The following is a 23376-nucleotide window of genomic DNA, read 5'->3' as shown; positions in this document are numbered from 1 at the left end:
ACCGCTTCCAAAGCCAGTCTATCCAGCCTCAAGTAAGGGGACCAGAAATGCATGTAGTACTCCAGGTGCAGCCTCATCAGTACCCTGTACAGTTGCAACATAATCTCCCTGCTGTTAAATTCAAGCCTGCGAGCAATGAAGGCCAACATTCCATTTACCTTTTCGATAGCCTGCTGCAGCTGCAAACCAACGTTTTGTGATTCATGCACAAGCACTCCCAAGTCACTCTGCACAGCAGCATGCTGAAATTTTTTCATCAAGTAATAATCTGCTCTTCCATTTTTCCTTCCAAAGTGGATGACCTCACATTTACCAACATTGTACTCCAACTGCCAGACCCTTGCCCACTCACTTAACCTATCTTTATCTCTCTGCAGACTCTCCATATCTTCTGCACAATTTGCTTTTCCACTCAATTTATTATCCTCAGCAAACTTAGATCCACTACACTTGGTTCTCTCTGCCGAATCGTGAACAGTTGCAGGCTCAGCACCGGCCCCTGTAGCACACTGCTCACCACTGATTGCCAAACAGAGTAACACCCATGTATATCAGTTAACCAATCCTCTATCCTCTATACATCACCCCCGACTCTATGCATCCTTATTTTATGGATAAGTCTTTAATGCAGCACCTTATTGAACACCTTCTGGAAATCCAAGTAAATAACGTCCATCTGTTCTCCTCTGTCCACTGCATTCATTATATCCTAAAAAAAAACCCAGTAAGTCCGTCAAATAGGACCTGACTTTGCTGAATCCATGCTGCGTCTGCCTGATGGATCCGTTTCTTTCCAGATGCCTCACTATTTCTTCTTTCACGCCAAATCCATTGGTATAGAGCTTATAGCTGTCCTTGGGAGGTGTAAGTGCAATTTTTGTATTTTTAGCAACACACATAAAAGTTGCTAGTGAAGGCAGCAGGCCAGGCAGCATCTCTACGAAGAGGTATAGTCGACGTTTCGGGCCGAGACCCAAGGGCCTGAAACGTCAACTGTACCTCTTCCTATAGATGCCGCCTGGCCTGCTGCCTTCACCAGCAACTTTTATGTGTGTTGCTTGGAATTCCAGCATCTGCAGATTTCCTCGTGTTTGCGTTTTGTATTTTTAGGTTTATCAGTGCACCGAAATTGCTATCTATCTCCTTGCAAGACGATGCAACTGCTTCCTGATGATTATTGATACAAAACCTAGTTGAATACGAGGCATCCTGCTAAGAATTATACTTACATAAATAGATTAACAGCAATCGGGATCAATGCTAAAGACAATCCAAACAGTAGCGTCAACTGAAAGAAAATCTTCGAGCTGGATGCTCGAAACAACCTTCTGGCAGGACGGCAGTAATTATATAGACTGTGCTGTGGATAAGATCATATAAAAGAGAACATAAAAAGATAAGGCTTTAAAACAATTATCTTTCCACAATCAAATCGGCATTTTACGGCCATGCCAATTATAATCACTGAGACTATAAAGACAATAAAGTTTGCTGTTCACTAAATTAAAAATATTTAAGTATTTATTCTGTCATCTGCAACCTAAAAATGCATAAACCCAACTCCCTGTGGCTTTGGATAAAAAGTCCAAAATGATAATTAGTTTTTTCCACCGAGTCATGGCCAAAAAAAAACACACTGCAATCGTTATTGCTTGGTTCCCCTGCCATCATTTTCATCATGAATGGTATCATCTCAATCCTATTTCTGGTTGGGTCCCTGATTAGAATCAGTCTAGAGTCCTGATATGATTGTGAATTTGTACATGAACTACTGGTTGGGCTGTGCTGTGAAGATCATCTTACAGTTGTGCACAGCTTTTCTGCAGGCAAGTTGTCAACCAGAAAGTTTCCTTAGAATTACCAGAATTTTAATTTCACAGTTAGAAGATTGCTTTGAGGTCCGATCTACACAACTACTGGTGATTGTGTTTAACTTCAAACCAACTTTTAGCAGCAGTGACGATGTTCTTTCCTCTACCTTTCTCATGTAGAATGTGATTATGCATTTGATGGCATTGAAAACCGGCAGCAATGGAGAATAAAACATTCCAATCCAGACGATAGTTTGTCCATTAACAATATTTAGTATATTTTCCGTAATGATGAATGGCGGCCTTTGCAATATCTTGGGTAACTGAAAGGAAGCATGATCTTCCAGAAATCTAAACATTGAAGGAAAACTATGTGAATATTTTCTTGCAGAAACACTGTTCATTCATTTATTGAATGGATAGGCATGTAAACAAATTCATGAGCAACATTCTTAATGAAGTATAACTTGCAAGGATATCAATCTGAACTGAATAAATGCATACACTCAGTAGCCACTTTATTAGATACACCTGTAAACCTTTTTTAATGAAAATATCTAATCAACCAATAATATGGCAGCAACTCAATATAGAAAAGCATGCAGGCATGGTCAAGAGGTTTAGTTCTTCAGACCAGACATCAGAATGGGGAGAAATGTGGTGTAATTTACTTTGTGCCAAACAGGGTGGTTTCAGCATCTCAGAAACTGCCGATCTCCTGGGATTTTCATGCATGATAGAAGTTACAGAAAAGGGTGTGAGAAATAAAAAAAACATCCAGTGAGAGGCAGTTCTGTGGGTGAAAACACCTTGCTAATGAGAGAGGTCAGAGGAGAATCCCAGACTGGTTCAAGCTGAGAGGAAGGTAATAATAACTTAAATAACCCTGTGTTACAACCGTGATGTGTAGAAGAGCATCTCTAAACACACAACACATCAAACCTTGAGTGGATGGGCAGAAGATCATACTGGATTGCACTTCTGTACCTAATAAAGCGGTCTCTGAGTGTATATTAAATTGTAGTTTGCATCAGTTTTGAATAAATCTGGAGGTATATCAGAACCTACTTTTACAAAAAGGAACATTCACCTATCATTTCAAATAAGCATGTCTTACAAAGGTGTTGCTCCTATCTCCTACATTCAGCCAAAATAAATCAGCATGAAGCTGAAATTTATAACCTTTTATATCATTTTGTGGTGATAAAATTATAGATCAGATTTCTAATGGTTCATCCCAAACTTACAGCTTGCTTGTGTATTAAACTGCTTTATACATTATGGACAATTATACAATGTTACTGTTTGTACAAACTTCGATTAAAAGGAATATTTTAAAAAGTGAAAATAATCTTTTTGTGAATTCATTCTAATCTGAATCATCCAGTAGAAGTAATCTGTTATCTTTTCAAAGTACTCTTCTAATTTGAGAACATCTATTATGTCCCCCAATCTCAGTCTGAAAGTATATGAAATGTTCTTTTTCGAGATTGCTTACTTTCTTGGAAGTTCCAAACAAAATATGACACCAACACTGGCTAGAAAATCAAACAAAAAGAGCTTGTACATTTCTTGTCCAATCTTCGTCTCCCAACACTAGAGAATCAAACATAAATTATCTTAGTCAACTTGTTACAAAGCACTGTAAAATAAATGTCAGCTTGATGTTGAGAAATTGCACAAAAGGACAATCAATCCTTAAATTACACAAATCATTTTAAAGCAAAATGTTTTTGTTTCAATCTTTCTGCTTCTGAATACTTTTTCAAGTATTGTTTTTGAACAAGGGTTCCAACAAGAGCTGGAACATTGCCTTGCAACTAAACGCAGCTTCAAGCAACTGAAGTTTGGCTTAGCTACAGTGCACGAAATGCTCAAACTGAGATCACAATTTTGATGCAATCCATTGACTCATCAAGAATAAATTCATTGTTACACCGGCACCCTACAATTCAGATTACTTCTCTACAGATTTCTTCTCACAGTCTGTGTATGGGAATTTAAACTTGGAGAACTGCTTTGAACAGACACATACAGTATAACATGTGTGTTTATCAATGTGTGCGCCCGCAGTGAGTTCAGTGATTATTGGAGGGAAAGTGATACAGTGCATCTGAGATTCACTCAGAACAGATCAGCAACAAAATTGATTTATTTTGTATGCTGATGCAGAATCTTGACCCAAAATATTAGTTATTGCTTTTCTCCCACAGATACTGCTTGACCCTCCAAGCAGCTCCAGCAGATTGCTTGTTGCTTCAGATTGCAGCATCTGTAGTCTCTTGGTGAGGCCCTCCGTTGGTCAGGGTCAACCGTGGATATTGTGTCCGAGCTGTCTACGTGATACGCAAGCCAGGCAGTACAATATGGAGGGCAAGCTGTTGCCCGTGCAGCAGGCTCCCCCCTCGTTGCGCAGCTGCTGAACCCAAAGGAACGCCAGAGACCGATACCGTTTGGCGGCAGCTGCATTGCAGGAGTTGCCAGTTGGCGTTGAACTCAACGTAGGACTGCTTTAGTGACTGCAGCTCCAGATTTTTCCTTGAGAATATCCTTTATTTTTATATAAAGGATATATCTTTTGTGGCCATTATTTGTCACCTTTCTACTGTTTCATCCCAAATGTATAGACTGGTTAGGTTGATTGTGGTCATGTCAATAATTCAGTTGATGGACCCTAAGATTTTTAGCACACAATCTAGAATAACGCATCAGCGCAGACTAAAGGAGCAGAATTATTGGACCTCATGCCTTTGAGGTAAAGGAGCACTTTATGCCTTTGAGGTAGTTTCCCCCCCCCCCATTTCAGTGGGGGAAAAGCATCCAAAAACATTATTTAAAGAACAATGGAGTATTATCACACATAATAGACAGCAACTCCCTCTTAAAGAGTGCCCCCTTTATCCATCTCTGTTGCTTATGGGACAGTTGGTTAGCATGATAAAGGTAATTGATTCAAAATGGAATCATTCCTTACAAACCAATTTTGCATTTCTTGATGATGCGACATGATGATATGCCAAAGCAATTTATGCCTTAAACTCTCAGGTCAGTGGTAATGACCTTGATTCCACCAGTTCCACAAAAGAGTTTACCAGAGAGAATGAATGCCACATGTGAACTTTTACTTTCTGTCCACTACACCACTAATCAAATCAGAAATGTAAAGTGGACTTCGTCCAGGAGTGCCTGATCAGACCTGTAATGCACCACTAAATTCTCTATTAATTCACTATTCATGCCTTCTTATTCACCTGGTAATGTATGTTGTAACCACAGGCTTCACAATCCTTTTCACTTTTCCCACCTGAGCAGATGACCTGCTGCCACAGAGAGAACACCAACATGCTCAGGTTGGTCAGCCTTAAAAATATACACCTAGAGGGAATAAAAGAATTAAAAGTTTCAACAAGGCAGAAGTTATCAGTTCCTTATTGGATGGCCATTTATTTTTGTCTTTTCTCTTGTGGTCCTGCTAAATACAATCTCCTGTTGCTGGGTAATATTATAAACCATTGGTCCGATATTAATATAACAAGATGTTTTAAGTATAAAAGGGTGTTGGGGGTTTGATGTTGTTGTCACTGTTATTTGTTGTAGGGCAGTGGGGTTCTAGTTGCCGTATTCCGGGTGAGTGATCTGTTGTTTTTTTGTGTGAGTGAGAAGGTTGGGGGCTTGGGGTTTGATGTTCCAGCTGCTGTTTTCCATATGGGTGATTTTTTTTGAGGGGGGGGATTGGGGTGTGCGAATTTTGTTTCTTTTTCCTTTTCATATGGTGGGGGGGGGGAGGGGTTGATGTATTTTCTTTCAACAGCACCTGTGGTTTTTCTGTAGTTCATGGCTATCTGGAAAAGACGAATACCAGAGTTGTATTGTATGTGCATACTTTGAGGATAAAATAAACCTTTGAACCCTTAATGCTGTTAATATGTTGCAATCTGATAATTTATACCAGAGATTTTTATTGGATTTGTTTTAACATCTCATGCTAAAAAAAGGCATGTGTTATAATTCAGCACTGGTGTATTGGGAGTCGTATGGTAGCACAGCGGTTAATGCAGTCACTTTACAGACAGAGCAATCCGGGTTCTTTCCTTGCTCCTGTCTGTAAGGAATTTGTATGAACTGCCCATGACTGCTTGGGTTTCCTCCGGTTGCTGCGGTTTCCTCCCACATTCCAAAGATGTATGAGTTAGTAGTTTAATTATTTACATGGGTGTAATTAGGTAGTGTGGGCTTGTTGAGCTGGAAAAGGCCTGTTACTGTGTTGCATCTCTAAATATACTGCACCAAAGTATCAGCCTAGGATTTTCATTTTCTAGAGTGGTCTTAAGACAGGAAGAAAAATTATCACCTACAAAAATTAATTAATAGATAATGAATTATAGAAATAGGAAAAAAGTTCCCAGAACGCATTTAGTTTTCCACTGGCTTTTAGAATGAAAGCCACCAAACAAAGCTATAAGCAATTTTACACAATTTTGCCGGTTCCATTTCTGATATTCCCAAGATTGCAATGGTGCAGGATAAAGATATTGCACCAAAATACTTAAGAACATATTGTCTAAAAGTTAGATAGTACATGGTTATAGATGGCAATTAGTATGGAGTGCAGGGTATAATGATCAGTAAATGCAAGAGCTGGCCGTGCATCTTCCTGCCATCGGGTGGGGGGGGGCCACACACTCTCGTTCCAGCAGGGGGAGCTATACACTTGTACTTCCAATGTAGTGTACTACATTTGATACTTCATGATGAGGAAATCAAACACAGGTTGAAAAATGTTATGTTTTGAAACTCCAAAACATAAAACTAATTGAAAGGAAAGCAACCGGAGCTGAGAGGTGAGAGTCCTTGTTCGTTTTATACTTTAAATGAGACATGCGCGCATCACATGGTAGCGTCATGCGTAGACAATTCATTTATTTTAACATGTAACCCGTAATGAATTATTTAAAACAGAGAAGAATATTTAATCAAACGATATATCTACAATATTACTCAGATACTACTGACATATTCAATGCACAATGCTCCTCCCTACTTAACTATAAACTCCAACTTAATATCGAATGCATCTCAGCTTATACACATTGTATACCATAGAATACAACTACTATACAGATATCCACAGCATTGTAAGTTTTACATTGTCCCATTCAGGCTTAAAGATTTAATTGCTGTGCAGTCTGTCTTACTCTTGTGGGGTAATCTCTTTCCTGGTCACTCTGTTTGACAGGTGAGACTTGTGGCTGTGAAACAATCTCAGGTATGGGGCCTCCTCTGTGGTGGTTAGAGGGGTTGACTCTGAGACTGCAGGAAGTGGTTCTCACAGCTCTGGGCACCTTTCTTCTCTGGTCTCCTCAGCTGATCAATGTGTCGTTTCCAGATGACGTCCGACGCAATCTCCACCTTGGAGAAGAGTGGTCAGGTTCTGTTCTTAATCTTTCTGAGTACCCTCTTTGATCACCTCTGTAGTCCCTCGCCAGGACTACTTGTCCTGGAGTGAAACATCGAACCTCCTCGTTTGAGGAGCCCTCAATTTGTCTCAGCCTTTTGTCCTGCGAACTCCTTCAGAGACTGGGTTTGAGAAGATCCAAGCGTGAGTGTAAGGGGTGACCCTGGAACAGCATGGAAGGTGAGTTGTTGGTTGTGTAGTGTGCTGCATTACAATATGCAAGGAGGAAATTGGCAAGCTTTTGGTTCAGTGTGTAACTCCCGCTTCAGCTAGCGGCTTGATACAGGGAGTGATAGCCCCCAGCCCGGCCAAACTTAAGAAATCTCGTTTGGGTAGATGTTGCACGATGTGTCCCATGTTACAAATCAGTACCCCGAAAAAACAAACAGTACACAGCATGCGATTAAACGATTAAGTCCAAAAAGGGCCCAATCTTATGAAACAGTCTATTGCGCAATGTTGGAGCTCACTGATAAGCCCGTCGTCCACCATCAATCTCCTCCGATCGTCGCTGCCCTTCAGACCCTCGCTCCAGGTCCCACCCGGCCAGCGGTCTACCAATTCTCTCCATTCGTGTCTTCTCTCCTCATCTCTCCCCAGCAAAAGACCACGAAAGTCCCACTTCCAGACTCACAAGAAAGAACAACAGCATTCCAAACCCCGTTATCTCTAGTCATAACCCAAACATTGCTGCCACAGAGAAACCATTACATTATCAGTGAAACCCTACAGCATGTTACAAGTGTGTTGTGTAGTGTGTTCAACTGACATTGCTCACAGTACATTCTTTAGACTCTGGGAAAACCTTTCTGCTAAGCCATTCGTAGCTGGGTGATATGGTGCTGATGTAATACGTCTTATTCCATTCATTTTCAGGAATGACTGAAACTATTCCACCACAAACTGTGTTTCATTGTTACTGACTAAGAGTTCTATAACCTCAGTCCTTATGAAGAGGTTTCCCAACACATCAACAGTATACAAAGCTGTAATGGAAGTTATTGGGAACACTTCTGGCCAATTTGTAGCTGCATCCACTACTACCAAGAAATTTGTGTCCATGAATTATTGGGCAAAATCCACGTTTATTCTCAGCCAGGGCAATGTAGGCCAATCCCATGGATGGCATCTTCTGGATGTGTTGGCATCCCACACAGTGCATGGCAAGCTGCTTGATCTGCTGATCTATCACAGGCCACCAGACAAAGCTTTAAAACAATGCTTTCATTTTAACCATGCCCAGGTGACCGGCATGTAGGTCTTCCAACACTTTAGCTCTCAGTTTGGACGGTACAACAACTCTCAATCCCCACATAAGGCAACCACCATCAAAGGTGTTAATTTTGGCACTGGTAAAAATGGGGGAACTGGACTTTTTGTTGCACAATCCAGCCATTTTGGGTTGCCATGCAGACTTGAGACAGTGTGGGGTCTTTTCTAGTTTCCTTTTGGATCATCTCTGCCGTAATAGGGGAGGTTTTCAATTTGCATTAGTGAGAGTACGTCTAAAGGAGCATCCTCTTTTGTAAATTTCTTCACGTATTTCCTTTTACAAAGATAAACGGAGCATTCCATCCACATTTTCATACTTAGCCATCCTCTTGAATTTGATCTTGTAATTGTGTCCTCCAAGAATCAGAGCCCACATGCTGCTGTTGCAGCTGGAACGTCCTTCTGTAGTTTGAAAATGTACGCTAGTGATTAATGACCAGTAATGAGGGTAAAATCTCCCCCATGGTTAAACCAGTTTACACGCCAAACCAGACTCAAGGCCTTTCTGTTAATCTTAGTGTATATTTTTTTTGCAGTATTAAGGGAATATGATGCAAAGGCTATGGGATGTTCGCTTCCATGACTCATAACGTGTAATGTGACTGCATCTACACCGAAGCAAGCTTCACAGAAATATATGGATCATAATCTGAGTACACTGTCTGATATCACCTTTATCTTTTTGAAAGCTACTTAACACTGCTTTGTTCATTGCTATTTCTTCCTGATCTATAGTAATGAATTCGAGTGGTGGAGCACCGTAGCCAGGTTTGGCAGAAAACTGCTGTAGTAATTGACAAATCCTAGAGATGACCACAACTGTGGCATGTCCTTTGGTCTTGGGGCATCCACCACTGCTTGAATTTTCTCAGCACACTTGTGTAGCCTTTAGCATCAATGGTGTGACCTCAGTTAGTGATGTTTGATTTAAAGAATTCACAATTGTTGTGTCATGCTCTTGGCCCATAATCTTATAATCTTTTTAACATTGTCTTGAGATTTTGGAGATGATCCTTGTCATCCTCACCAGTAACACTGATGTCATCCAGGTAAACTTGCAAGACCATGGATCTGCGCCTGGAAAATCTTCACTCTCCAGGGCTCAGGCCTGGGCAAGATTGTATGGAAGACCGGCAGTTGCCCATGCTGCAAGTCTCCCCTCTCCATGACACCGATGTTGTCCAAGGGAAGGGCAAGGGCTGATACAGCTTGGCACCAGTGTTGTCGCAGAGCACTGTGTGGTTAAGTGCCTTGCTCAAGGATACAACATGTTGCCTTGGCTGGGGCTCGAACTCATGACCTTCAGATCGCTAGTCGAATGCCTTAGCCACTTGGCCACGTGCCTTCAGGTAAACTTATTATAGCAATAAAGCCTTTTGTGGGTGTTTATGGTGAGAAACACTTCAGACTCTTCTTCCATCTTCATCTATAGGCAGGCCTCAGCTAAGTCCACTTTGCTGAAGTGTTTCTGTCCAGAAGTGTTTGCAAAGATATCTTCTGTCCTGTGTATTGATCTACTTTCAGTGCTGGATTGATAGTGACCTTAAAATCACCTCCGATACTGACAGATCAGTTAGGTACCATTTTTAAATACTTTCTTGTAGGATTCCACTAACTAAGTAATCTCTTAGTGCATCATTAAGTCTATCACTGAACTGACAATGCTCAGACAACTTCTTCTACTCTGACATGTACGCTGAAATGGACTCCCCCTTCCTTCTGATTCAACTTATGAAACCTAAAGAGTTCCGCAACCAGCAATGGTTTTGGTTATAAATGCTCCTGCATTACTTTCACGATATCAGCAAAGATCATTTCAGCTGGTTTTGTTGGAGTTGTCAAATTTCTAAGCAAACTGTATGCCTTATACTCAATGCACTCAGCAAAACAGGTACTCATTTCTCATTGGCTTCAAAATACTGCTCAATTAGTTCTGTGTACGAGCCAGTTATTCATTGACTAATCGAACATGTCTATCCTTCTGATGTAGCTAGACATTTTTGCTTTTTTTTAATGCATCTGGGAGCTGCTAAATGCAAGATGGTGCCTGTAAACCATAGTGACATTCTGCAGGCTACGTACAGTACTTCTAGGTATACTGCTATTAAATACTCTCACTGCAATCTGCAGCATGTAGATTCCCTTTAAGCAATGCACTTTTAAATCAATTTAATGATCTTCAGATTTTAGATCTTCTGCATGACTTGGTGGACCAAGCATGTATGGGACCTTTAAATGGAGGAAGGCTGATCATCATAGCCAGTAGCGAGGCAAGGTGAGGAGGGGGCACTCCAAACCAGGCTGAAATGCAGAGGGATGAGTCCCCCACTACCCAGCATCTTGTTAGTAAATGTGCAGTCACTGGAGAACAAAATTGAAGACCTGAGGGCAAGTTTGCTGTATTGGAAAAAAATGAGAGATTGTTATTTTCTATGTCTGAGCAGGATGTGGCTTTCTCCCAGCATGTCAGGCATAGCAGTCAGACCAGAAGGCTTCTCAATTCACTGAACAGACCAAACTACTGATCAGAAAAAGCAAAAGGTGGAGGTGCGTGTCTCATGATAAACTCTTGGTGGTGCTCCAATGTGGCAGTTTTATTGAACCTGTGTTCCCCTGATGTTGAACTTAATGGTCAAATGCTATCCATTCTTTTTACCTAGGGAGTTCTCCTCCATAATCGTGACTCCAGTTTATCTACCACCAACGGCCGACTATAATCAAGTGCTTGAGATACTGCATAATGCCATGTCCAAATAAGAAACAGTCCATCCTGACATATTTCAAATCTCGATTAAAGAAAATCCTGCCTATTACCATCAGCATATAACCTATAGCACCAGAGGTCCCAATGCACTAGATCACTCTAATACTAAGATAAGGAATGCCTGCAGTTCCATGCCCCGATCGCATATCAGGAAAACTGATCTTTTGGCTGTCTTTCTCTGACCTGCACACAGGCAGAGGCTAAAGAGCAAGGCCCTAAAGATTAGGACAACAATGAGGTGGTCGTGGGAAGCAGAGGAGCGGCTACAGAATTGCTTTGAGTCGGTAGACTTGACCATGTTCAAGAACTCATCTGTGGATCTGAATGAATACAGCGTGGTTGTCCCGGACTTTATAAGATCAGTTGTGGATGAGTGTGTCCTCACAAAATCATTCAGTCTTCCCCATCCAGAACTATGAGATCTGCAATCTGTTGAGGGCTAGATCCGAGACATTCAAATCTGGTAGCCAGGATAGTTACAGAGGTCCAGGTATGATCTCTGAAAATCCATCTCACCAGCAAAGTGACAATTCCAAACTAAACTTAAATCAATGAAGGATGCTCAACAGTTGTGGCAGGGTTTGAACGCTGTCACTTCTCATAAAGTCAAGTGACAACAAGGCTTCACTTCCAGATGAGCTCAATGCCTTCTATGTATGGTTTGACCATCAAAATATGGAGGAACCATCACAAACTCCTACAGTCTCCAAAGATCCTGTGATTTCCGTCTCCGAGGCCAAAGTGTAGGCATCTTTCAGGAGGGTGAACCCACAAAATACATCCAGCCCAGATGGGGCACCTGGGACAAGTATGAAAGACCTATGCTTTAATGTGTTCACTGAGATCTTTACCCTCTTGCTTTGGCAGACTGAGGTACCCAAATCCTTCAAGCAGGCTTCAAATTAGACCAGTGCCTAAGAAGAACATGGTGACCTGCCTCAATGCCTACCGTCCAGTGGCACTTGTATCCACAGTGATGAAGAGCTTTGAGAGGTTGGTGGTGAAACATATCAATTCCTGCCTGAGAAGCAACTTGGATCCACTCCAATTTTGCCTCCTGAGAAACAGGGCCCCCATCGGATGCCACCTCATTAGCCTTTCACTCAATCCTGGAACATCTGGAGAGCAAACATACATCAGGATGCTCTTTATTGACTACAGCTCGGCATTCAATACTATCATTCTCACAAAACTAATCATAAGCTTCAAGACCTTGGCCTCAATACCTCTTTGCGCAATTGGATCCTTGATTTCCTCACTTCCAGACCTCAGTAAGTTTGGATTGCTGACAACATTTTCTCCACAACCTTCCTCAGCCTAGGTGTATCACAAGGCTATGTACTTAGCCCCCTGCTCTACTCGCTGTACTCTTATGACTGTGCGGCTAATCACAGCTTCAATGCCATTTTCAACTTTGCTGATGACTTCAATGTTATTGGCCGATTCAGAGGTGATGACAAATCAGCAATAGGAGGGAGATTAAAAATCTGGCCGAGTGGTGCCACAACAACAACCTCATTACTTAATGTCGGAAAGACCAAGGAGCTGATTATTGACTTCAGGAGGAGGAAACCATAGGTCCATTAGCCAGTCCTCTTCGGAGGTTTAGTGACAGAGAAGGTCAGCAGCATTAAATTCCTCAGTGTTATAATTTCAGAGGAACTGTCCTGGGCCCAGCACATAAGTGCAATTACAGAAAAAGTAAGGCAGTACCTCTACTTTCTCAGGAGTTTGTGAGGATTCAGCATGACATCTAAAACTTTATCAAACTTCTATAGATGTGTGGTGGAGACGATATTGACTGGCTGCATCACAGCCTGGTATGGAAACACCAATGCCCTTGAACTGATAAAAAAAAAGTAATGAATTTGGACCAGTACATCACAGGTAAAGCCCTCCCCGCTGTTGAGCACATCTACATGGAGCATTGTCACAGGAAAGCACCATCCATCATCAGGGACCCCCGCACCCAGGTCATGCTCTCTTCACAGTGCTGTCATCAGGAAGAAGGCACAGTAATCTCAGGAATCACAACACCAGGTTCAGAAACAGTTATTACCGCTTAACCATCAGGCTCTTGAACCAAAAGGGATAACTTCACTCAACTTCACTTGCCTCAACACTGAAATGTTCCCACAACTTATGGACGCACTTTCAAGGACTCTTCATCAAATGTTCTCAATACTTATTGTTTATTTATTATTATTTATTTCTTTTTGTATTTGCACAGCTTGTTATTTTTTTCACACTGGTTGAACACCCAGTTGGTGCAGTCTTTTATTGATTTTATTGTGGCTATTATTCTATTATGGATTTATTATATATGCCTGCAAGAAAATGAACCAGGGCTGGAAATGATGAGATATATGTACTGTACTTTCATAATAAATTTACTTCGATAATAAAATTTTCAGTGATAATAAATCAGATTCTGATTCCTTGTGTTACTCATGAGTCGATACCACCTTTTTAACCAGTACCACCACAATTTGTATCATCGAATACCTCTTCCATTCCATCCAATTTCAGACCAACCCATTTGTTCATCAGGACTAGCTGAAGAGTTGCCCTTGTTACCCCACCCAGGACTGAGTAACAGCATATGCAGAGGATCCCACCTAGAACTTTCTCGGCCTAAAAGCCCTTTTATTCTGGCCAGCTAAAAAGCTGGATATTCTTGAAATTTTTAATACTTATGTAATAATAATGTATTATTTTTGTTGATATTTTTTCTTCGCCTCATAACAACATTTTTAGAAATTTAAAAATCCAGGCAGACAGATCAGTGAATGACCTAGTGGGTGCTGAATTATTACACGTCACTTTCTGACATGAGATGTTAAAACAAAAACCTCTTTACTGCTATCTGAACAGTAATACAATTCTTCCAGCATCTTCTTCAATATTTATCTAACAACTGAACTATTATAAGTTAATTGTTCTTCACACTTATCAACATTATGGTACTAAATTACTTTCAAAATTAATTCATTAGTAATGAAGCATTTGAGAACATTCTGAGTGTATAAAATGCTCTGTGGAAAAATTATTTCCTTTCTGTTCAGTACTGTTGTGTTGTAGCTTCACTTAGGGACCACAGAGTTCACAGATCACAGAAAGTTTTGACACAGGAGAAGGCCATTCATCCAAGTAGGTCCATACTATCCAAAAGTTGAGGTGTTGGTTACTCCCATTTCAAATCTGTCAATTATATCCTTATAGGTTCAGGCTCTTCAGTACATTTTAAATATGTGGTTATTTCTACCATTCCCTCAGGCAGGGAATTCTTTACCAAATTCTTTACCAGGCAGAGAATTTTTTCACTTTGGATGAAAAAAAGTTTCCTTAAATTCCCTCTGATCCTTTTACCAATTAATTTAAAGCTAATGAGCCTTCTTCTAAGAGTTTGTTCATTATGTGCCCATTGTATGACATGGCAATCATGCTCTTTCCATGACCATGATTATTCTTGGCAAATTTTTCTGCAGAAGTAGTTTGCCATTGCCTTTTTCTGGGCAGTGTCTTTACAAGATAGTTGATCCCAGCCATTATCAATCCTCTTTAGAGATTGTCTGTCTGGTGTCAGTGGTCGCATAACCAGGACTTGTGATATGCTCCAGCTGCTCATATGACTTCACGTGACCCTGATCGAGGTGGGGGGGGGGGGGCGACATAGCTAAGCAGATACTACATCTTGCCCAAAGGAGCGCCTTAGACCTCCTTTGGATCCATCACACCACCCACTTCCAAGAGTAAATAGGTAATTCCTGCTAATCCCATTTAGGCTTCACATTATTTCAGATTCCACAATTAACTTCCACTTATTCTGCTTCATTACAAGTGTTAACATGTTCCGAACCAAGTAGTTTAGACCACCATGGAAGCTAATGATATCTAAATTGTATCCAAAGTGAAATTAGTTGGATAATATTTGCACCCAAAAAAAAACTGACTTGTTACAAACTCGGAAAGAATAGACCCAATATATAAAGTACAACACATTGTATTTTCAATTACTTTTAAGGTTCTGCCTAATGGGTCTCAGACTGACAATACTTTATTTTATTTATCCAGCTCAACAAGTCTATCCTGCCTAGTCACAACAATGTGACCAATTAACCTATTAACCCATAAGTCACATCATTAGTAAAATATATTTAATCACAGATTTAGTTGTCTAGAAAAGCAGGTAGAGGGTTTACCTGATTAATATCAAATTGATTTCAGTGTTTGGTGGATAATCTTCATATCGGATAATTATCCAAAATAAGTATGGCAGAAGAATGTTGTTAAAGGTGAGGATTAAGGATGGAAGATATTCCATGAAGAATTCCGTGACAAATGCAAATCTCCCCTGTTTACTCTCCTAGGAGAAAGAAAGATAATTTAATATATACATAGATACCTGGAGCCATAACTTTTCCCAGTGGTACTAGTCCTCCATGTTTCAAATCCTTACAGAAGATCACTTTGATTCAGAATTCCAATATTCCGAATGGCATAAACCCAATGGAAGGAGAATTAAAATTTCATTGGGAAAGGAATAGCCAATTCAGGCAAAGATTAAAGAAAATGAAGACTAAAAGACTAAAACGAAGACTGAAGCTGAAGCCACTGGGATGTGTCAACCCACCAGTGGCATTGGTATTGTAGCCAGACTGTGGGTTCCCTTGCCTTCCCTCACCTGAGTTCCAGAGCAAAAGAAACTACACACACTGGCCATTTGAGGTCTATAGGGCCACACACCCAACTTTGAGAAATGGATCAAGACTTTCTTACAGCTATGGAATGAGCTACAATTGTTATTGGCAAAAAATAGTGTATTGTAGCTATTGCCTCCACGTTACTGCAGGTTTCTTTCTTTTGGATTCATACTGGGCGGTAACACTCCTTCTGACTTGCTATGACATTTGACCAATTTTGACAGCAGCTTTCAGATGGCCAGGACACCAGAGATTCTAGAACTTCTATGTACAAGTTCATTAATCCAACAAGTTGTTGCCTAAGGATCAAAGCATTTCAGGTATTTGCAGTTACATTTCTGATATTAAGTGCTCTTCCAACACACAACTTCACTCAAGCTTTCCTTGGTGCTGTTGAAGACAAACTAATCTACTCACTTTATTAGATCTACCCGTACACCTGCTCTTTAATGCAGATATCTCATCAGCCAATCATGTGGCAGCGATTCATTGCATAAAGCACGCAGACATCATCAAGACGTTCAGTTATCGTACAGACAAAAATCAGAATAGGGAAGAAATGTGATCTAAGTGACATTGAGCATGGAATGACTGTTGGTGGCAGAAGTGTGGCTTAAGTATCTCAGAAACAGCTGATCTTCTGCGATTTTTATGCAGTATGGTCTCCAGAGTTTACAGGGAACAGTGCAAAAACTAAAAGAAAAAAATCCAGTCATCTGATGGTGAAAGTGCCTTGTTAATGAGAGAGGTCAGAGGAGAATGGCCAGACTGGTTCAAGTTGACAGGAAGGTGACAGTAGCTCAAATAATCACATGTTACATCATTGGTGTGCAGAAGAGCATCTCTGAATGTGCAACACATTGAATCTTGACGTGGATGGGCTATAACTGTTGAAGACCACAAAAATACAGTTAGCGGCCACTTTATTCAGTACCTCCTAATACCTAACAAAGTAGCTACTGAGCGTATATTTTCTCCTATATTCTACCTGTTCCATCTTCAGGGTGCTTATCTCACTTTCATTTCTTCCTATTTTTATTTCCCTATTGCTATTTTTGCCGATCAGGTGCCGGAGGATTGGAGGATAGTCGATCTTGTTCCGCTATTTAAGAAGGGTCTATAAATAAATTACATGCCAGTGAGCCTGACATCAGTAATGGGAAATTTGTTGGAAGATATTCTAAGGGACCGGATATGTGAGTACTTGAATAGAAATGGACTGATGAAGCACAGTCAGCATGACTTCGTGCGTGGTAGGTCATGTCTAATTAATCTTAGAGAGTTTTTCAAAGAATTTACCAGGAAAATGGATTAAGGCAAGGCAATGGATGTTGGCTTCATGGACTTCAGCAAGGCATTTAAGAAGATCCTGCATGGGAGCTTGGTCAATGGTCAAGAAGGTGCAGTTGCCTGGCATTCAGGATGAGGTAGTAAATTGCATTAGACATTGGCTTTGTGGGTGAAGCCAGAGAGGGGTAGTAGATGGTTGCCTCTCTGATTGGAGGCCTGCGACTAGTGGTGTGCTGGAGGGATCGGTGCTGAGTCCATTGTAGTCCGTCATCTATATAAATGATCTGGATGATAATGTGGTTAACTGGATCAGCAAATTTGTGGATGACACAAAGATTGGAGGTGTAATGGACAGTGAGGAACACTACTATGGCTTGCAGTGGGATCTGGATCAGTTGGAAAAATGGGCTGAAAAATGGCAGGTGGAGTTTAATGCAGACAAGTGCAAAGTGTTGCACTTTGGTAGGACCATGCACGGAAGGTCTTACGCAGTGAATGGTAGGGCACCGAGGAGTGCGATAGAACAAAGGGATCTGGGAATACAGGTCCATAATTGTGGCAAGTTTGATTTCAAAGCTTAAGAGAAGTTTAGATAGGTACATGGATGGTAGGGGTATGGTGAGGTGCTAATTGATGGGATTAGGCAGTTTAAGTGGCTCAGCAGGGGCTAGATGGGCTGAAGGTCCTGTTTCTGTGCTGTACTTTTCTATGACTCTATGAAAATATTTACACTGTGCTTTGAAGTTAATTCCCAAACAATATTGAATAGGGCAATTTTGAGCTTTTCATGACAGTTTAATTCATAAATTAACTAGTTTTAATTATTTAAATTAATACATGTTTTAACAGCATTTAAGCATATTGTATCACCCAAATAAAATCATTAGTTATCTAGACATGTAAGAATCTAATTCTTTAGAGAATTATGCCCTTATACTTATTTTCTGATGACAACAGATTGCACCTTCCATTAAGGTTGTGGTCATTTCTATCTTTCTGGGTTATCTTGATGTATTTTGTAAACACAATGGATTTTTATCCCTTAATAAATTCAATAACATCCGTTTGATTTTGCACAACTGTCAAAAATAGAGTGGAGCATTATAACTACATTAAACTGAAGAGAAACAGTTGGACTGACCAATATCATATAGTTACGGTATTGGCTTAAGTGGAATGTGGATGAGATTCAGGAACTTTTAGGAAATATTAATAATAAGGCTCGTACACATTATTTGTCTACTTGCACTGCCCTTTCTCTGTAACAGTGACATAAAGTTCTCTATTCCATTTATCTTTTTACTCTCAGCATACCTGAATATGGAGTGAACTGTCTGGGAGCATTTCACTGTATCTCAGTATACATAACAATGGCAAACCAATAATAAGAATTTTTCTTTAGTTTATTCAAAAAGGAGCACGGGTAAATTCTTAATTTTTGCAGGAGAAATGCTTAAAAAAGGATTGGGCTTGACCTTGCCACCAGATGGAGCTGGTGAGGCAACTGCCTTAGGAAAGACAGGTAAATTCACAAGGGAGAAAGGATTAAAGGATTAAAGGGTGATGAAGCATAAACGGTCTTGTTTTCAGGTGCTTATTCTTTTATATATTACAATACAGGTCAAGTCCATCCCAGCTATCAACAGGACAATCCTGTTTTGCTTCTTATTCCCTATTGTCCTTGCAATTTAATCTCTCACATACAAATCAACTATCTTATTTTAGAATTAATTTGTCATTTACCTACACTAAGGGTAAATTTACAGTAGTCAGTTAACTCATGAACATGTCTTTGTATTGTGTGAGGAAATTAACCCACATGTTTACAAATGAAATGTGGAAATCCCACCCTAATCTCTCCCAATATCAGGAATGAATCTGGATCTTTGGGACTGTGGATTTATAGGCTAGTAACATAATCATTCCATGTTCTTTAACTTTATCTACTGCTCACCTGCTGCTGGAAATTTTGAGACGATTTTGTGGCTTGATAAATGACATAGAAAGCTCCAGTCAAAACAATCATGATAAACAAATTGAGCAAAAAGCGGACGAAGTAAAGAATTGCTCTCTCCCTTGTAGTTCGTTCTGCTTTTCTCCTCTTGTATGTTTGCTCTGCTAAGTCAATCTAGTTAAAACAAAAAAAATTACAAGGCATGGCACTCAATTAACTTTGAATATTTAAAGTTTAATCAGCAGTTTAAACATTATCTTAAATATCTCATTAGAGTGGAGTTACTGGCCAAAACATCAGTTGAAATCTGCTTTACTTTGAGAAACTGGAGAAGTTTCCTAACAGGATAAGAGTGCAATTATGAAGAAAGCACGTCAGTGCCTCTACTTCTTTAGCAGTTTGTGAAGATTCAGAATGAAATCGAGAACTTTGATGAACTTCTTTAGATGTGAAGTGGAGAGTATATTGACTGGCTGCATCACACCCACACCCATGCCCTCGAATGGAAAATCTTACAAAAGGTAGTGAATATGGCCCAGTCCATCATGGGTAAATCTCTCCCCGCCATTGTCGCAGGAAAGCAGTGTCCATCGTTGGGACTTTCACCACCCAAGATGTGTTCTCTTCTCGCAGCTGCCATCAGGAAGGAGGTACAGGAGCCTCAAGACTCACACCAATAGGTTCAGGAACGGTTATTACCCCTCAACCATCAGGGTCATGAAACAAAGTGGATAATGTCACTAAACTTCACTTGCCCCATCATTGAAATGTTCCCACAACCAATGGACCCAGTTTCAATGGCTCTTCATCTCATGTTCTCGATAGTTATTGCTTATTTATTTATTACTTTTTTTCTTTTTGTATTTGCAAAGTTTGTTGACTTTTGAACAGTGGCTGAAGACCTAGTTGGTGCGGTCTTTCATTGATTCTGTTCTGGTTATTAGTCTATGAATTTAATTAGTGTGCCTGAAAGTAAATGAATCTCAGGTGATAAATTTACCTTGAATTCCAAACAAACCAATTACTAATGGTCTTACAGAATCTGGTTAAACTTAACAACGATTAATATTTAATCGGTAGCTCAGGTCCCTGGATCCACTTCTGCTGTTATAAAGTACCTCATTTGAGAATTATTAGTTGTATAAAACATTAGTGAATTGTTTGATTGAAAGCAAGTTTATACGTCACTCATTTGGACACAGTTCTGGGATTCATATGACAGAAAAGATGTCAAGGCTTTAAAGAGGGTACAAGGAGATTTCCTGGATCAATTACCAGGGATTTTGTACTTCAAGCAGATCTAAGGATATTCCCCTTAAAACAAAGGAAGGGGAATGCATTAAAAAATAGAAAAGGAATTTTGGGTGGCTTGGCCTTTGTTGGTTGCTATATGATTCCAACTGCATCATAGCAACAACAGCTTGCTGACATCATGTATTTAAGAGAACAACAGATAATATTAGTTAGTCAATCACATTGCTGGAAAGAGCCTTGAATGATCTACACATTTCATCAGTAAAAGGTGACCCAGGTCATCACTGAGTTGACTATCTAATATTTATACCATCCCTTATGCTATAACTACCAAGAATTATTTATGGCATTGATTGTCTCTTTGAGTAACTTATGGATTAATTCATAAATGAATGATATCACAGGCAGAAGCAGTGTAATCTGTGATGTATAGGTTAATGACTCCAACTAATGTAGTGTAAATGGGTAGTGTAACAGTCAGCACCGCCATGATGGCTAGAGAGCCTATTTTCATGCTGCAACTCTTCATACGCTAATGACTCCAAATGGCTACAAAACCAATGGAGAAGAGCACAATTTTGGAACAAAACAGTTTATACTTGTTCCAAATGAACTCATAAACAACTCAAGAGTGTTCACTTAAAAGATTACAATAGTATGGTTGCATGTGACCTATAAGGTTCCAATACCTTCAGTTCATTCACAATGCAGTGGTGCTTCAATTCAGCCGTGGTGTTTTCCTTTATACAAAAATCCCAGAGAGTGAAGATCTTGGCACTTTGTCTGGAATTGTAATTATCCTCGTGCATACTCTCTTGTTTAAATCTATTCACTGTCCTGCGAAGACAAGTCCATCACAGTTTTAAAGAGCACTTATTTTCACAGTGTACTATGTGTTTAAGCTCAAGACTACCACATCACTGTGTTCAATGATGTTCTGGTTTTCTTCTGAGTTTCCCATCGTTTATACATCTTCTTATTACTTTTAATGTACTTTTCGTAAAGGTCACAACTGGAAAAGACCAGTAGAATACTAGCACCAGTAAATCTGCAGATGCTGGAAATCCAAAGCCACACACATAAAGTGCTGGAGGAACTCAGCAGGTCAGGTAGCATCTATGGAAAAGAGTAAACAGTCGACATTTCTGGCTGTGATCTTTCATCATTTGAATACAACCACACATCTTTCAATTTCTCGAAAGTCCAATGAAATTGCATCTCAGGAGTAAGGTTGTGCTGAATGGAGTAAATGCCCCTTGGAGATCATTCCTAGAAGATGACAAACCATTGAATAACTTGTTCATTCCACATGACATTTCACCTCCTTTAAAATAACTCTGCCTCGGAGCATAGTAATAAATTCCACAGCTGTAGTCTAGGCATTTGAACCCAGGTTTCTGGATTGTTGGCACAGGCCCCTGGATAACTAGTCTAGTCATTAATTGCTTCACCACACTCTACCAATGAATCAAAGCTTTATCAACACTGATGGAATGAAGCCACCCCGGGGCATTACGTGGATGTTCTGCTTTTCGCAATGAAATAATATAATGTTAACACCACCAAATCTGCTCAGAACTGCAACAACATGCTGTGACCATTTATCAGAAACATCCCAACTTTACAACGATTTAGAAGAGCTTTTCTACAGGTTTTACAGTTAAATTGTGACATTGGTCTGTTCCAGGATTGGATTTGTTTCCCCCATTCAAAAAAATGTTTCAGATCTTCCTAATTTATTTGACAATTTGTGTCTTAAAGACAACTGCAAGTTCACGTGTGCTTAATAAATTATCTTTAAATGATACCTAGTATTTGTTTCCTCCTTAGAAAACTACCTTGACTTCCAAAGTTCTATCTTTGCCCATTCTCTTCAATGAAATCATAAATGGAACTTAATATTGGCCTCCTCTACTACCACAATGAGGCTGCACTCAGGATGAAGGAGCAACATCTCATGTTCCACCTGAGTAGCCCCCAACCTGATGACATGAACATCGATTTCTCTAAATTCCAGTAACATCTCCCACAACAGCCTTGCCCCTCTATTCTCCATTTTAGCTCTCCTCTTACCCCTTTCTCTTCTCCTCAGCTACTTATCACCTCCTTCTACTGCTGCCTCTCCTTCACTTGCTCCAATGGTCCACTCACATCTCCTATCATTTTCCTTCTTCTTCTGCCCTTTTCCTTTTCCACCCATCACCTCCCACATTCTCACTTCACCCACCCCTCAACCCACTTACCTCTCTCTTCACCTGGCTTCACCTATCACCTTCTAGCTTGTACTCATTCCACTACCCTGACCTTCTTATTCTGGCTTCTTCTCTCTTCCTTTCCAGTCCTGATGAAGGGTCTCAGCCTGAAATGTTGACTCTTTATTCCTCTCATTGATGCTGTCTGACCTGCTGAGTTCCTCCGGCATTTTGTGTGTATTATTCTGGATTTTCGGTATCTGCAGAATCTCTTGTTTCTGAAAATTATTTTTCCTATTTGAAAGGTTCTTCTGAAAGAAGAATGGTCTTGCTATGATATATGAATTGGTATATTGTGCATTTACAAGTAACAAATGGGCAATGGGATAAAGTTTGTTATCCCGCTACGTCTTTGTCTGAGCTTCATTTTCATGATTGCAAGGTTTACCTCATTTCTTAAGGGGCTTATGAGGTGTCAGGGAGGGGTAGTACCTCTGGTGGGGGAACATGTCACGTCCTTTTCAAGGTTGTTAGTCCACCTTTGGTCCCCACCTGGCACTCAGCTCTGACCTGTGGCTCCATGTAGCTGTTTGCATGCGACAGCAGCCACACCCCGGGCAACAGCTTCAACAAGCCAGCTAAACCAGGTGAGGGTAGCCAACGGGTCTCAAACCCTCGGTG

General features: G+C 40.3%; 1 protein-coding gene across 4 annotated transcripts in view; it reads right to left on the bottom strand.

Annotated features, from left to right (window-relative positions):
• LOC134360307 (transmembrane channel-like protein 7) overlaps nucleotides 1-23376 on the bottom strand; it is a 55928-nt gene that overhangs the window by 13246 nt on the left and 19306 nt on the right. For all 4 annotated transcript variants that reach the window (XR_010021312.1, XR_010021313.1, XM_063074521.1 and 1 more), the window contains exons 7-13: nucleotides 21193-21340; nucleotides 19250-19423; nucleotides 15505-15668; nucleotides 5063-5186; nucleotides 3310-3407; nucleotides 1979-2162; nucleotides 1230-1360 (exon numbers count right to left, since the gene is read on the bottom strand). Coding sequence is in view for 2 of the 4 variants with exons in the window: in XM_063074521.1 (XP_062930591.1) it covers nucleotides 1230-1360; nucleotides 1979-2162; nucleotides 3310-3407; nucleotides 5063-5186; nucleotides 15505-15668; nucleotides 19250-19423; nucleotides 21193-21340 (1023 nt within the window). In the remaining 2 variants the exon portion in view is untranslated. The remainder of the gene's footprint in view (nucleotides 1-1229; nucleotides 1361-1978; nucleotides 2163-3309; nucleotides 3408-5062; nucleotides 5187-15504; nucleotides 15669-19249; nucleotides 19424-21192; nucleotides 21341-23376) is intronic.

The sequence above is a fragment of the Mobula hypostoma genome, chromosome 22 (assembly GCF_963921235.1).
Source record: "Mobula hypostoma chromosome 22, sMobHyp1.1, whole genome shotgun sequence".
NCBI lineage: Eukaryota > Metazoa > Chordata > Chondrichthyes > Myliobatiformes > Myliobatidae > Mobula > Mobula hypostoma.
The sequence above is the reverse complement of the archived record's forward strand: the minus strand, read 5'-3'. Positions and strand labels throughout refer to the sequence as shown.